Here is a 17,549-nt window from a genome sequence, read left to right on the forward strand (position 1 = left end):
GGAGCTCAATGTTTCTGCCTTATATTAATACACTGCTTAAATTAATACATTGTTAGCAAATTGTGTGATTTGTATATGTACATTTCTGAAATTACATAATTTGGACTCTCTGATCACCTCTGATAACAGGTCACTCTAAATTGTAATGTTGACATTTCTGTAAAGCAGCTTTGAAATGTGTATTGTGAAAAGCACTATACAAATAAATGTAAATTGAATTGAACAGTTAACACAAATACGTAACACTAACTAAAACCAAAATGCTATTAACAGTTATGTTTTTAAATGTTAACAAAAGTTAAGATCCATAATAATTTGAGGGAAGTGTTACCTTGTATGTCTCAGGATAATGTCTGTGGAACAGGACACTGATGTCAAATCTGCTATCAAGTTGAGCGCCGATGAGAGATCTGATATTAGATCCGCCTGTACGCAGACTCAGCTTTTGGGTGTGGACTTCTTAAAACATAAAGTGAAAGTACATGAAGTTAAAGCCTCATAAGGATTACACATTGTGTTAACAAGGAAACACATGAGTTTGTCTATTCTTTGCATCTCTCTTTTGCATCTATATTAAAGTTGTGTTTGACCGTTGCAAATCATGACAGAGTATGGGTCATATGTATTACTTATGGAGGTTTTTGTCTGCATAGAGGATTACGAGGTGGCCTCCTTCGGCTATCGACAACATTCAGACAAACTGTTCTGTGCATTTCCACTGTAGAAAAGATGGAACACATCGGTTCAACTTTGGCCCTGAAACTTGCTGGTCTTGAACGGAGTCAGGGCTCAGGACATTCTACAAGAGCACACGATATTGATGTGCAGTTATATCTGCACATGACTCGCCCGTGAGTCAGGCGAGACAAGTAATAAAGAATAACATTCCAATTAGGGATGTAACGATGCACTCCAAGCCAGTTGAAAATCGATAAATATATGTGACAAGTCAGGTCGGTTGGAATGTTAAACCAAACGCGATACACATTTAATCATGAGGGGGTGCTGAAGCTGTATACTCCCAGCCAATATTGGTACGTGGGGCACATATGGGTATGAAATGGGCAGAAAAATGGACCCCATATAGGATTGTCCGCAGGTTCCATAATGGCCCCATGCCAGTTGCCCACATGGATTTCATGCAGGATTTCACTTGCCACTAGGTGGGCCAACTGGGCAACATGTGCAAGACCCATCCGGGTCCCAGCTTTAAGTTTTATGTGGTGACTACATGGGCTTGAAATATGGGTTGTAAGTGGGATTGTCCATGGTATCCATGTTGGCAATTTCCCATGTATATTATATTCAGGATTTCACTGGGTGTTCGGTAGGGCCCAACTATATAACATGAAAAAACCCATCTGGGTCCCATTTTCAAGCTCTAGGTGGGCACTACATGGACTGGAATCTGTTTTCCATAATGGACCCATGCCAGTTGCCAACATGAATTTCAAACAGGATTACACCGGGTGATAGGTTGGGCCCAGTTCACTGTATGACTTCCACTTATATATGGGTTATATCCCATGAATATTTCACACACATGGATTTCACACTGGACCTAGAAACATTTACATTGAAGCTACAAATAAAGCCCCAACTTCTGCTACATCCAGCAATATAAATACAAATACAACACAGATATTTGCAAAAATACAAAAGGTCAAAAATAAAATCATGTAAAAATGTGCACCCACCCCTGGTCTGACCAGAATGACCAAAATAAAAGGCTTTGAACAATTTAAAATAAGATAAATGCTTATTGGTGGAGAGGAGAGAGTGATTAAGCCAATCAGTATATGGGGATGATTAGGAGGCCATGAGGCACATTGGGCCAGGATGCTGGGGTAAAGTCCTACTCTTTTTCGAAGGACATCCTGGGATTTTTAATGACCACAGAGAGTCAGGACCTTGGTTTAACGTCTTATCCAAAGGACAGGAGTATATGCATTTGAATTCGTTCATTTAAAAATAGGCATTTCAAGCTTTCCATAGATATACATATCTCATGTCTGTGAGGCAAGTATATACTGAGTAGGACTGGGTATTGACACAATTTTCACGATTCGATTCGATTACTATTCACAAATCATTCGATTTTATTACGATTTCGATTCGATTCTGATTATTTTGGATGTAGTGTTTCAGTTACAGTACATGGCAAATTTTCTAGAGGAAAAAAAATCTCAACTAATTCTGTAAACTACACATGAGAGTCAGTTGGTACTACTATAGTAATATTGAAGGTTAAATTAATTTATTTATATACAAACACTTAAATTACACTCAATTATGTTTTTATTATAAATAAAGTTTAGAATTACATAATCATATTTCTACTCCAGTTCGTTTTTGAAATATAAACATTTAAATCGCGGCTGTCATAACTGATTTATTCAAACATGCATTAAATATTGAAGAACATTAAAAATTATAATGAATATGTAATGTAATGTACTGCATAGCTATATTTATCAGAATGTTGCTTTCTAGAGTACACTTTTCTAGCTGAATAATGTCACTGAATATGTTTTTTCTGAGGTAAATGTGACGTTACGTGACATTGTTTACAAGCTGCTTTATTGAAGTCTTTCTGAGGTTGAAACACTGAGCTATTACACGAGACATAATACGGATTTCGGTAAGTTGTACTGTATATTTTAACATACCTTCAGATGTTTATTCATGTTTATTTTGCGCTGTAACTGGTATTAAAGCAGAGGAGATGATGTTCACGTGCGCTCGTGCTGCCACTTCTCTTTAACTGAGGTGCTACAGCGATCTGTCACGTCACATTAAACAGCGCCAAAACGGTATTTATTTTTTGAATCTCATAATAAGATGGAGGTCATTTGAAATCTGAGACTTTGCTTCATATCAAAAGTAACAAAGCACAAAGATTATTGCGATTTATTGGATGGAAGGCGCTACATATTCTGCTCATTCATCAACTGAAAACAGACTAGACTAATCGATTCTTGGGATTTAAGAATCGATATCGGTTCGTAAAAATAAGAATCGATTAAAATCGAGAAATCGATATTTTTTTACCCAGCCCTAATACTGAGTTTCGATTCATTTTTGTGACATGTTCAAATTCACAAGATGCCAGAAAGCGCATCCTGTTTGTTTTCATTATTTTACAAAAGCACAACATTTTGTTTTTATTGTAAGTTTACGGATTCGAATGTTGGATTATTGATATCTGTATGACCAAAAATGACGGAGTATATTAATTTAAAGGGTTAGTTCACCAAAAAATGAAATTTCTGTCATTAATTACTCACAATTACTCATGTCATTCCAAACCCGTAAGACCTTCATTCATCTTTGGAACACAAATTAACATATTTTTGATGAAATCCAATAGGATTTTTATTTTATCTTTTCCATAGGAGTAACTTGTATAAGGTTGTCAGTTCACCTCTGCCTGAACTTTCCACACTCAGGGTGGATGAAGTCTACCGTGATCTTCCAAGGGATCCGGCTCCACTGATAACAACTATGACTATGGACATTAATGATCCTCTGGTTGACTCTGAGTTTTGGGAAAGTGCAAAAAGAAAGTGTTTTATCCTATCACCTTCCAGCAAAGAGAGTGTCTGTCCACTCACAAATGCTCCTTCTCCCCACAGCTGCCACTTCATGGTTACAGGCTGGGACCCTAGAGTACAAAAGAGCAGAGTTCCTGCATTGAGTGGCACCAACTAAGGCAGCCCCGCAGCACCTTCTCCAAATTCAGAGAGGTCTGTCACACCAGGAGACAGAGCTCTGACTACAGACATGAGGAATGAAGCCTTCCTGTGGCTGCCATTCCATTTGGGTGGACAGTCATAAGGACATGAACATCACTCATGTCGTGCCATTTGACCAACAACTGTGATTCTTTTTCTTTGAATTCTCCCTCACCCTTTGTCATGTTGGCATCCCTTTCCTGTTTTCACTCTCAATCCTATAAGCTCCAGTGCCAAGAGATGAGAGGTGCTGAAAAAGTGTGGGACTGCTGTACCAGTTGTCTACATAAAGGACATGACCCTTTCTTAGGTAAGGTGCTAGTAGTGTCGTTACAACAGACCCAGAAATCCCAAGTCCTTGGTAGTGTTGGATGTCACTGGTAGATCCGGAGTAAATGATCATGTCCTGCACATAACCAGTGAGCGCATCACACAAAACAAAAAACCCAATCTGTGCCTTTTAGTTGGAATGAACCGACGAATTGCCAGTCTGCCCTTCCACTTCACCAGAGAATCATCTACACTGAGATCCCTGTATGGCACAAATATGTGAGGAGGTGAGAGCAGTGAATATTTTTCAGATTTTTTTCAGAGGGTCATTGAAAATTGCTGTTGCATTGTTTGCTAAGTGAAGACAGCGGAGGAACAAAAGGAAGTGGTCCTTCGAAAATAAAGACATAAAATGGTGTCAAGAGCATGGGGTCTGTGCTCCAGTGATCCCCATTAGGAAAACTGACTCTAAAAATAGAACACTGGAAAACATATTTCTAAAGAATAATGAAGATTAGGTCTCATTCACGGCAGAAGTGTGAAAGGTTTGTCGAGTGAGAACAAGAGAACATGAATTGGACAGTTCTCCTCGCCAGACAATAGACTGCAAATGGGTGTTTACAGGGCAATAAAATATTTTATTAGCCTTCTCTAAAAACTCACAACACCATCATAGGAAATGCTTCATCAAATTCATAGTTTTAGAGATGTCACACTTATATTTGAAATGAAGCATGACCACATTCATGGCTTTAATTTAATTGAGGTTAGAAGTTGCTATATCACATACACATGATCTTTTTATACATTTAAAAAAAATAATTCTGAGTCTTGCACTGTAAACTCTCAAGTGTTAGCTTTGTAAATATATGTTAGTTATGTGTCTGTTCAGAATGACTTATGAGCAGCAACTTTTTTATTTTGGGTATGTCATTTATGTCCCATTTGCCAAAATGCATGAATGTGGCATTTAAGAGTTGTGCAGAACATTTGGCTAGTAGATCTCAGTTGTTGCAACATTATAAACTGAAACACCCTCATTTTGGTCAAATTATCCATTACCCGTGTACTTACATTGACTGTCTGTGCACTTTTAAAATGTGGAATGCCTTAATTGTGCACCAAAATAAATTCCACTTCACAGAGGTTAGGCCTAATTAGAACCTGCAATTTTTACGTCATATTTGTGCTTGTAATGACTTGACCTCGGAAAAGGATTACTTCAAATATATTATCACAAATCTCAAGCGTAATGAGACTGTCAGTTTTATGTTTGTAGGATATGACTTTCAAACAAATATTCATGGAACTTGGAAGTCTCATTGAAATCAAAAACATTGCTCTCACACACAGATGAATTTTAAACCTGAAGTCGTCACTGTAAGAAAAGAGAATCTTCTTCAGCAGTTGAAGCACTTACTGAGAATCAAGATCAGGATGAGGGTGTGGATGTTAACCTATCTTCACATTCTACAACAGAGGGACTACAACTGAAATTGAGCGAAGACTTGCTGCTGCTCTATTGAAATTGGAGTGTTTGACACATGTGCCAATTGCTGCAATTGATGAGTTTTAGGAGAACTTCATTATTTGGTTTCGGCTGCACCAGTCCCCTATATGTACAGATCATGTCCATGAAATATTCCGTCAACAAAATATACAAGTTGATGAATCCATAATTGAAAAAAATTGTAAAAGTGTTTTGGTTTCCTGTGTAAAAGATAATTGAATAGGGTGGTTCTCTTAGCAGTGATTATCAGCACAAATTGTATTACAAGGAGAATTTCTATGTTGTTTATCCAATGTAATATATACTTGATGCCCTAAAAAAAAACCAACTTTCAGTATGTCCGAAACCTCAATTCCTTACAACAGCTGTTAAGTAAACAGGACATTTTTGACAAAGTTTTTGAAAGACATTCAATAGAGCAGGAAATTGGAGTGTCACATGAATACGTGTCCTTGAGAGATGGTTCATATTTTAGGAAGAATGATTTTCTTTCTGAGCCAAGAATAGGATTAGGACTTAATGTGGACAATTTTGAGACATGTAACACTCTGGGCACGTCTAGAAAGAGACAAGATTGTGTCGATTATTGGGTTTTGGCTAACTTTCCTCTCGGGTCTCATTCTACTTTAACATCAATTTATTTGTCAGTTTTGTGCAAGACTGATGATAAGGTTATACAAGATCTAAAGATCCTAGAGGAAGTTGGTGTGTACGTCCCTCTGTTCATGTGTAGGGTACAGTACAATCTGTTGTGGCAGACAATCTAGGTGCTCACAGCCTTGCTGGTTTTGTTGAGAATTTCTCAGGAGATTATTGCTGCAGGTGTTGTACAGCAAAGAGTTATGATTTTCAGGTACATTGTGTTGCATCTGGTGCTTTCAACCTGATAACAAAAGATCTTCATGATACTCATGTGAAGCAAGCACAGCAATCACGATAAAGAAAACTTGTCTCATTTTCATGTGATTACTCTGTATCCTCCAGATGTGGCTCATGACATATTTGAGGGTATTGTCCCAGTAGAGCTGGCTCACTGCTTATAACAAGACTCTTCACATTAGATGAATTGACCATTTTGTATTTTCCTTACAAGTGGAGAGACAAGACCAATAGACCTCATGGTATACCTTCAGTAGAAAATCAGTGAATGGAAATGACCATGAAAATTGGAGCTTGCTCAGGTTGTTGCTATTTTTGATTGGACACCTAGTGCCGGAAGATAAGCCAGCATGGCTTGTACTTATGGAGCTTGTTACTGCCTCTGTCCATAGTGATGAGTCTATTGCTTATCTGGAAAGCAAAATATCTAAGTACAGGCAAAGATACCGACAGTTGTTCCTTGGCATTAAGCCTCTCCCTAAACACCATTACCTGGAACACTATCCATATTTAATAAGGTGTTTTGGTCCACTTATGAGGCAGTGTACAGTTAGATTCGAGGCCAAACACAGCTTCTTTAAGCAGGTTGTTAGGCACACAAAATGTTTAAAATATCTGCCTTTCTTATTAGCCTCAAGGCATCAGATGATGATTGCATATCATTTGTGTTCTCCATGTCTTAGCAAGTCTGAGCTTGAAGTTTCTTCTCAGTCTAGTGTTCCGAGGAATACTCAATCAAAAATAGCTCTGGCTATTAAACAGAAGTACCCTGACATGCAGGAGGTTCAACTTGTTCAGTCTGTGACAAGTAAGGGCATTACATACAGGACTGGAATGATAGTTTCCCACAATTCAGTTGGTGGATTGCCTGACTTTGCCCTGACATGCATGAGGTTCAACTTGCTCAGTCTGTGAGTAAACTTTAAGTAAACTTTTATTTATATAGCACCTTTCACAGATATAAAATCACAAAGTGCTTCACAGAGTGCAACAATATTAATAAAAGAACAATGAAACAGATAAAACTATGATAAATAAAATTAAAACCACAAAAATAGTAAAACATAAAAGCCCAATCAACTAAAAGCCTGTCTAAATAAAAGTGTCTTCAGCTGCCTTTTAAAAGAATCAACAGAATCGTCCACTCGCAGTGACAGGGGCAGGGCGTTCCAGAGTCTGGGGGCGACTGCTTGGAAGGACTTGGACTGTGACAAGTAAGGGCATTACATACAGGACTGGAATGATAGTTTCCCACAATTCAGTTGGTGGATTGCCTGACTTTGCCCTGACATGCATGAGGTTCAACTTGCTCAGTCTGTGACAAGTAAGGGCATTACATAAGGACTGGAATGATAGTTTCCCACAGTTCAGTTGGTGGATTGCCTGACTTTGCTGAAATTTCACGAATTTGCCTTTTACACAGTAGTGTACACTTTATTGTGAAGGAACTTTGTGGTTGGTACAAAGAGCATTACAGAGCCTTTGAGCTCCCAGTAGTAACTACTACTCTCTCTTACTACTTCTTGAGCTTAAAACATCTCTTAATGTCTCATTCATCTTTGGTTTAAAATACCAACTATCAAACTACCGCACTCGCCTAAGAAGACTCAGACTTCTAGAGGTGGAAGTCAACTCATTAAAGCTCAAGCCCGCTGGAAAGCAGAATGCAGCCTAAAAAGGCAAGGAGAGCAGAAAATGAACTTCTGTCCCACATATCCTACTGGAGAAATTTCAGAGAGCCTTGAGGACAAAGGGAAATCTCTGCTTTCTGATGTGAAGAAGAGAAACACCAGAGAGACCATAAAACAAAAAATGGAAAAGACATTTACATACAGAAGACACGAGGTAGTTTGTGATGCCCCAATGGCTGAGGACTTGTTGTCAAGGTGGCCTGCCCTTTTCAGTGTCAGTGAGGCACGTTATTGATCTTTAGCATATAATTTGTGAACTGGAGAATAGAATACAGTAGTTATATTGCTTTGTCCGACTTACTGTAGTAGCTTTTAATCAATTCTATGTATAGATGTGAACATCTTTGTTTTGTTTTTTGCATCAATGGCTGATGTAAGGTTCACCACATGTAGCTTCACACACAAGAAACTAATGCCATGTCTATCTATCTATCATAACATCTATCTGTTCATAACATTAATGTTGAAAGTAACCTAATTAAACTTTGAAATTAACTAGTTTAAACAATGATAGTGGCCAAAACTGTGTGCTATGCACTTGTTACTGTGTTGTAGTTTTTGTGTAGGTAAAGATGACGTTCGGGAATTGAACAAGTCAAGTTTGTGTTGAAAGATTTTCATGAGAGATGTTTCATACGTTTTGCTTGTGATGGAAACTGGCAAAAATGCCAGAGGAAACGCTGAAAGTATAAAAAAGCTTGTGTTTTCCTTCTTGATTGAGGTGAAGTCCGTCGTCTTTGTAAAGGTTTTGGACTATTTTTCCATTTTTGAGAAGTCCAGTGTTGAATCAAGCTGTTGCATTGTTTGATTGTAGTTTTCATCATGGAGTCGTCGTTCAGTCGTGGTAAAATAGCGCTGAGTGCGAAATACAGAATGTGTGGATTGACCAATGAGATTCTTGATATGAGAGTTTTCATTCGCTGGACGACAGTCGATGCAGACGCTCCACTTGTGATGTCGTTTGTTCCTATGTGGAGAATCACTATTGTGTAGTTGTGTAGTTTCTCAAAGTGTTGAACGGATCTCACGAGAGTTGTGTCTGGATGAACCCAGCATTGAGCATTTGGAAAGTAGTCCTCAATATCCAGACACATTGAGTCTGTGAGGAAGCAGACCTGTAGACCTGTGAGAGAGAAGAAATGCTTGTTTTTACTGTGTTCAGTTTATGAATTATGATTATATTGTGTGTTTATTAATATTGCATGTATTATTTGCTTACCTTGAGGTATGATGTATGTTCTTCTGTTGATTGTAGTTGTAGAGAGAGTAAAATGCACCCGTTACAAAAGATCCAAACTTTTGAACAGGATGAAGATGTACAAATTTGTCTTAATTTATTGAAATATCATTGCTTTTCATTTAGTACTGCCCTCCGGAAGCAACAGAAGATACTTGCATGTTTCCCGGAAGAAAAAATAAGTATAATTTACCTTGATATTCAAATTCAAAAGTTTTCACCCCCCGACTCTTAATGCATCGTGTTTCCTTCTGAAGCATCAGTGAATGTTTGAACCTTTTTTAATAGTTGTGTTTGAGTCCCTCAGTTGTCCTCAGTGTGAAAAGACGGATCTCAAAATCATACAGTCACTGTTGTAAAGGGATCAAATATGCAAAAAATGCTTAAAAACTGAAGAATCTGCAGGACCTGGAGATTTTTTTCTGAAGAACAGAGCTCAGTTTAACTGCTCAGAGCAAACAAGAGACTCATGAACAACCATCACAAAACAAAAAAACAGTTGTAGATCATCCAGGTAACCACACACAATATTAAGAATCAATACTTCATAAACTTTTGAATTGGGTCATATTTATAAATTCAGCTATTTTTTTTTTTTTTTTGTGGATTATATATAAAATATCTTACTTGGGACAGTACTAAACAAAAAATAACATGCATTTTGTATGATCTCTCATATTTTGTTAAAATTTTTCACATTTTCACAGATTCTGCAAGTGGTTCACATACTTTTTCTTACAACTGTATATATATTACATTTTGAATTTGACTGGATGTAACTGTGCGAGAGTATTTTGGAACTAAAATAAATAGAGGGAAGAGCAGGGATAATTGTTTATTTATTTATTCAGGAAAAAAAAAGCTTTGAAATTTTCCCTTAAACATAATTAAAATATTTGAATTCATTATTCAATACTCAAGTCAATCACATTTTACATAAAGCCCAATAAATACAATTACAGCAGGAAATATAGACATCAGTGTGTCATATAGATGCTCCTATTCAGTGTTTCTAACTATGTGCTAACTTAAAACGTATGATATGCATTTACTTTCATGCTAAAAGTACTTTCTAAGAAAAAAGATGTACATGAGATAAGAAAAAAAATACATTTTTAACATTAACAGTGTAAAGAAAGAACATCTGTTGCTTTGATATTACTACATGTTTTAGAAATGTCTGTTTCTATCTATATGTATCACAACAAAAGGATATTGATGGGACCGCTATATCAAGCTTTTAAATGTTGTTTCTGTTTCTTGTTGTAAAACAGTTGTGATAAATCAATACAGTATCATTTGTCTATCATGCATTGTCACCTAAAATAAACCCACATTTCAGAAAAATCTTATGAAAGTTAACAACTTAAGATAAAACTTCCACCAAACAAACATATAAAAAAAAAAAACACAGACAAATAAAAGTTATAAATAGACAAATAAACAAGTAATAAAAAATAACGTGAAAAAATGACATTTGTCATAAAACTAACAAAAACAGTCAATTAAAATGTGTTACTCTTTAATGTATTTGATTCTTCTGTTAATCGTGTCATTTCTCTTGGGTGTTTTATTGCTCTGTCAGGCTCTCCAGCTGTTCAGACTCTCTGGAGACATCTAGAAAATCCATAATACAGGATGTTGTTAATTTTACGTGAACATTTCTGATGATTGAGACGAGGCCGTCATTGTGAATAATCAGTCAGTATTTCTTTACTTGTTTCTGTGGTGTAATATGACATTCTCTCTTACCCATCAATGTGATTTTGCTGCTTTGGGACAGTGAGAGTTTTATTGATTTCTTTAGCTCTGATTCAAGTTCATTCTTTATGCAGATCTTCACAAAGAACAAGAAAAGCTTCAGTTTAGTCATTGTACAAATTAATACATGTTTGTCTTAATACATGTGATTGTGAGAGTAATACCTTTAAGTTATTGAACTTTTTAAGCACTTCATTTTTTGCCTTGTTGAACATGTCTTGTTTTTTCTCATCGACTGTGATTATTAACAGTTCTTGCATTTTCTTCCAGGATCCGGTTCCTGTTATTGCTACAGCTTCTAAAATAAGCAACACTCAGTATTTAATCATTTTCTTTCTCATTGAGAAAGCACATTTTGTGTCACCTAATCGATTGACTTCACAGAATTAGTCCTGTTACACTTGGCATCCCATTCAGTAAGTGATAGCTCACAAATTGCCACTTGAGTTGAACTCACATCCTTACCAGTAGGTCATTAAATCCTTGACCTAAGTTACTGCACTGAGCACATACTTTCACAGACAAGGCTTGAGCCTAGTCCCAGACTAACATGCATGTCTGAGCTGCTTTAACTGAATCTTGCACTGATATATCTTAAAATATGTCAGTTTCACTCTTTTGTCTCGGGATGCACACCAGTAATGTTTTTTTCTAAGGCACGTTTATAAAAAGCTACTTAAATATCCTAATTGAACTAAGGCCTAATCCTGGCTTAATCTATACCTTGTCTGTGAAACCAGGCCTTAACGTTATCTTACTTTCATAGCAAGACGCCATTTCATTCTCAATAGTTTTTTGGATTGACGAGTAGATGTCCTTCTTCATTTCAACAACTTCTCTGTTGAGCGATGCCTTCAGTTTAGTTTCCTTTCAAAAAGTGGAAAAAAGCCACAAATAAGTCAGAAATATCATGAAACATCCAGAGGCTGGATGGCTGGAGGCTACTTTAGTCCTAAATGAATGGTTTGTTCTGTACATTTCAACACCAACTGGTTTATAAAACCAGCCTGTTTAATTGTAAAATGGACACAGAGTTTACATATTTTTCAATGAAAGTAAAGACAGGCACAGAGGAAAAGGCCCAGATTACAGATAACTGAACTCACCTCTGTTTTGATGAATTTCTGAATGTGATTTAATGTGGGAGATCTGAAAGAAGCAGAATCACTCTGGATGACACTGAACTTGTCAATCTCTTCCTGCACTGACTTCCCTGTTTGTCCACTCACTCTGAAGCCAAGAGAATACAAAATAGAGCTTCATAAAAAAAGGAGAAAAAAAAAAGTGATACCTGCATAGGCTCCAGAAGAATGACCAGAAAACCCTTGTGAGGTGGTTAGCTTTTTTTCTCAGTAACAATGCGTTAGAAAAAAGAAAGACATAAACCAAACAACAAAGGGATGCATAATGATAATGAGGGGGAAATGCATTTCAATTTATTCAAAATCTATTCAATCACACAAGGTACCTTTTATATTTTATGATAATTTCTGAAGGGAAAATAAACGTTGTTAATAAAGTGTAAACAGTTTATTACTGGGCTACAATTAAGACATCTTGCTTTGTGAAGGTTCATTTTCCCACTCATACAGATTTAAAGGATTGTGTAACTGTAAGTAACCATATAAAACTAAATATTAACTAATTTCTGTTTTCTATATACAGAACCTATGCAGCTCTCATGTGACAAATGAACAAAAGACTTAAACCAGAAGACACAGTGGGGATTTGGGAGTTAAAACTAATCATTTCTGTTTTCTGTAGAGTGAATGTTGCTGTCACGAATGACCCATCGCTAGAGGGAAAGCCAGTACAAGCCCAATCATATTTTTGTTCTTGCCTGGACATCATAGGAAACAAACATAAGGATGTTTCCTTCACAAAACATTTGGCCTCAAATTAATCTGGCATTGCCACTAAACCCAATCTGTATTTTCCTGGGCAACGGAGTGATTTGCTGGTTTACTGCTCTAAATGCAGTCTGCAGTTGGTCCATGTTTACAATCATTAATCATGCTCCAGTTTAATGCTAATTGTAAACATAACAACAACAGCCTTGTCTTAATTATATACACTTATCTATATCTATAATGCTGAAGCCCTAAACATCCTTAGTCACTGATCAAGCATTGTAGATTATTTTCATTTTATTCTATTCTAAACTGAACAAAGGGGCACTAGTGGAATGAAGAATCGGCTCTTACGGAAAAATCTGTTTGAAATCTTCTTCAAGACATTCATGCAGGTTTTCGGCCAATGTCTTGTTCAGGTCTAGGAGTTCATTCTTAGATTTCGAGAAATAGCGCCCACCATACCTGCACAAAGCTCTGAGGGTTTGATGAAGTACATTCTGAGTGACAGCATAAAAAAAAAAAAAATAAAAAAAAAAAGGTTAAAAAGGCAAGAAAATTGTGACTGATTATTCACAACACTTGAATCACACTCACTTGAATCACAGCTTTTGTGGAAGCAACACATAATTTGACTGATTTTTCCACTCCCTTTGAGAGACACTGTTCCAGAAAACTATAAATGGTGTTAAAACGACTGTCCAATTCATTTAGTGCCTTCATCAGGCTCTCCTCAAACTCCATGCAGACTTTGTCTTTCATTTTAACCTAAAACATCCATAAAACAGCAGTGAATTACAGAATAATGTATATTGGCAGCATTCTGAAGACATGCATGTGAAATATCAGCAATTCTGACTGATACCATTTCCTTGTCTGTGTCTGACTGGACACTTTGGATCAAGGACAAAACTCCCTTCACTTCATTGACATAATCTCTAGTCAGTTCTCTGGTAATGTCCTCGTTAAGAATCCTCAGATCATCCTGCAGCTTTGGGATTTCTACAGGTTTAAACCATTTCCAAACACAAGGGCAAGATTTGGATGTGATCAGAGCTTTGTCTGGTTCATAAAGTATTCAACTTTAGATTAAAAAAATGTATTTTTCTCATGAATAATGTGGTAAAATTGTAATAGGGGTACTTTACCCGTTTCATTAGGCTCCAGATTACATTTAGGGTCAAAGAATGCTTTGGAACTTACAGTAAAAACTTGAAAATCATTGTCAGTTCTGAATATTTTCTGAAAAAAAAAAAAAAAAATTAAAAAAAAAAAAATTTAATTAATTAATTAATTAATTAAATCAAATAGTCGTATTAAAGAAACCCACATGTGAGTAAAAATCATTCAAAATACTGATAACTATAAAGAAAATTGGGAAATACAAAAACCTTAATATGGGATTGTTCAAACTTTTCTTTGACCCTCTTCTTGGCATGTTCATTTCTATGAAGTATGCATACTTTTTCCTAAACATGAAGAATAATTGAATACACCAATATATGAGAATAAGTTGTTTAATACAGAAGTATTGTAAAATCGTATTTAGTGGTTGATTATGTATGATACTGTATAGCAGATATTTCTCTCAGTAAATTAATTAAATTGCAGTTACAATGATATGAAAGATCTCACTGACCAGTAAATTTACTGGGAACAATGTATGCTATAACATTTCTATTTTTCCAAACCTTGTCTCCTGTGAGTTGATCTGTAGAAAGCCTTGCAGATCTAAAAAGAAATGTTCAAAAGAAATGTCACAAATTGTTATTTCTGAAATTCTGAACTTTGCATCATAACAAGATTAAAACAGATGTTGCTGTTACTAATATCATGTTTATACGTCCCCTTCACTTCATATATAAATTTAACCAAATACCTCACATAGGCTGTTAGATTGATCTCATCAGTCTTTGTACAGATGAAGTTAATGCGTCTGCATTCTCCTTCTGGTCCCAGTTCTGTAGTACAGTGCTTTAAAATCCCCCAGGGTTCTTTGTCAGTGATTGCTCGATTGATATCACTTACAATCCAAACAATAGAGCACTCTCTCAGTGTCTACAAGATTGAAATAGTGATTTAGATGACATGGTTGTATTAGCATAGATTGTGTTTCTATAATGATTTGAAACATGTAGTAATATATTTACAGATTTCCACTTGTCATCTCTAATCTTACTGCAGTCTCCAGTTCCAGGAATATCAACAAGCGCAACGTGTTTCAGAAGTTCATGACAACCTGGAATCTTGATCGTCACACTCTTCACAAGCGGCCAGTACCAGTCACCAGGACTGGACTCACTGTGTTGAATGTAACTTGCAACAACATTGGTGAATTCAGAGACCTGTGGAGAAATTGTTAACTTCACTGCCAAACAAGAATTCAGAATACATTATTATACATTTAATATTGTAATGAAAGCTTTGGTGTTAAACATATTTACTCTCATAAAAACTTACATCACTTTTTGAGATTTTCTTACTGAAGGACAAAAAGGTTTCAATCTCAGCAAATTTGACTTCTTTCTTGAGCTCTTCTAAAGTTTTCTTCTCTGCATCATCTCCAAACAGTGCAGTGATCTTTTCTACAGCATTGTCAAATAATTCATGAGTCTCGTCTTCATCTGACAAAACTGTGAAAAGATCTTTGAGCTCCTTCTCCCACTCCTGCAGAGGTACAATATAAAAAATAAGGCTTTCTTTCTTTCTTTCTTTTTTTTTTGCTTGTTTTATATGAAATACATATTATTGTTAATATGTATTTCATTTTTCCAGGAGCTCTTTGCTTCTACCTTCAATTAAATTGCTAACAGTGATTGTAAATTAATTGCCTAAATTATTACATTATTAGCTAACTGCATTCTCCAAATTGTAATGTTGACATGCATTCTCTGTAAAGCTGCTTTGAAACGATATGTATTGTGAAAACCGCTATACAAATAAATGTGAATTGAATTGAATTGTTTTATTTGTTTATTTGTTAACATATTAATAAAGAACTCTCAGTAAAGGCATGATAAGACAAACAAGGAAACCTCTTTAGAGAAGAGTTCAAACTCTGCTATGTAGTTGGAGTCCTCCAGATTGGCTTCCACCCGAGTAACAACAGCTGTACAGGCACCAAAGCAACCAGATGGCAGTAGATCCTTTTCCCCCAAGACTGCATTCAGTAGGGAGCTCTTTCCTTCTCCTGATTTACCAAAAATCCCAAAGGTTGCTTTCTTCCTGCTGACTTTATCCATTTGATTTATCTTTGAAATGATGTCTCGAATCATAGAAGCTTCATATGAGTTATCAGTGGCTTTACTGATGGTGTTCTTCACATTCTCCATGATCTTCATAACTGTGTGCAGTGAAGAAGGGAAACACAGTGGGTAGGGTTTTGAAATATTGAAAACTTTGTTTTATTTATAAAACTTCACTCAGACAACTAATATGTAACAGATGAACGTAGTCCAGTTAGCCCCTGCTGATAGGTGCCGTAACTACACCAGTATATAAGCAAACCTCATCTTTCTCCATTGACAGCCATTCAAAAGCAGTCAAGGAACATAAATGACAGATATTTTGTTGTACTATTGTTATCTCAGTATATTTTCCTGTTGCTATGACAAATCAGGTACATTTAGCAATATAGCAAGTGTTGAAAGTGTTTCTAAGGATACTGATTTTTAGAAGGTAGACTGAGATGGCGAACAGGAACATGGTTTGTGTAACATTAGCAACGCATTATTATTATTATATTATTATTGATAACATAGTCAAGCAAAAGGCTTGTCATATGAATTATTTGTCTGACGTTATAGAGAGCGATACATAAAACGCATTACCATTCTGATACACTGACTTGTAGACGAGCCTGTGAGTGAATGGAGACGGGACTAATTTGCATATTTTCTCTGTAGCTGCTTTGTCTCTAAATTAAATTAAGGTGGACAGATTCAGATTTTACTTGCCTGTTGTCAGCGGTGACTCTATGCTCAAGTCGGATGGTTCATGATCACGCTTTCGTTTTGTACCTGTGAGAAAATTAATTCCACTCATTATATTTCCTCAGTCACTGGCTCTAAAGCAAACATACAATTATGTTTTTGTTTTTTTTAGAAACTTTCATACCTTGGCTAGCCATTGTGAGATTGATGGTCCTGAAGGGGAAAAAACATATACTCAGATCAAGCACATGGTCTAAATCTTTTAACCAAGTTTCTGTACCCCACTGTTAACCCTAACAAGAAATTAGTTGAAAAATGAATGCTTGTTTGGCAATGAGTTTTACAATATATTAGCTACGTTTTTAAAAATATTTAACCTTTCATAACCTAAAGTAAAATTCTGTTAAACAATAAGTATAATGTCTATATGAATATATCAGCCTACTGTATCATAATTAATATTCAAACGTCCAGGGCCAGTTTATTTTTTTTATTTATTTTTTTTATGTTAATGTAAATGTCAAATAAGATACAACAAGCTTATATGAGCCATAAAAGCCTAATATATGAAATATGATACTGAGCAAACACACACACACACACATATACAGTTAGGTCCATATATATTTGGACACATGCACAATTTTCATATAATTCCTAAACCCTTCCTTCAATTTGGAAGTAA

General features: G+C 36.0%; 2 protein-coding genes across 41 annotated transcripts in view; one reads left to right on the forward strand and one right to left on the reverse strand.

Moving 5' to 3' along the window:
- LOC127511450 (oocyte zinc finger protein XlCOF6-like) overlaps positions 1-17,549 on the forward strand; it is an 832,024-nt gene that overhangs the window by 650,185 nt on the left and 164,290 nt on the right. The window lies entirely within an intron of this gene.
- Positions 1-17,549, reverse strand: part of LOC127510594 (nuclear GTPase SLIP-GC-like) — a 105,329-nt gene that overhangs the window by 34,169 nt on the left and 53,611 nt on the right. For 3 of the 40 annotated variants that reach the window (XM_051890323.1, XM_051890320.1, XM_051890321.1), the window contains exons 2-3: positions 17,049-17,077; positions 16,889-16,951 (exon numbers count right to left, since the gene is read on the reverse strand). The exons of 17 other annotated variants lie outside the window; for them this stretch is intronic. In XM_051890323.1, coding sequence (XP_051746283.1) covers positions 16,889-16,951; positions 17,049-17,061 — 76 coding nt within the window. In that variant the 5' untranslated portion in view covers positions 17,062-17,077. Of the gene's footprint in view, positions 1-331; positions 403-10,282; positions 10,642-10,680; positions 10,939-11,073; positions 11,159-11,246; positions 11,381-11,840; positions 11,950-12,188; positions 12,313-14,323; positions 14,402-14,623; positions 14,664-16,888; positions 16,952-17,048; positions 17,078-17,549 lie in introns of those variants that run through there. 20 more of the 40 variants (XM_051890316.1, XM_051890311.1, XM_051890312.1 and 17 more) reach the window with 17 other exon arrangements.

The sequence above is a fragment of the Ctenopharyngodon idella genome, chromosome 4, assembly GCF_019924925.1.
Source record: "Ctenopharyngodon idella isolate HZGC_01 chromosome 4, HZGC01, whole genome shotgun sequence".
Lineage (NCBI taxonomy): Eukaryota > Metazoa > Chordata > Actinopteri > Cypriniformes > Xenocyprididae > Ctenopharyngodon > Ctenopharyngodon idella.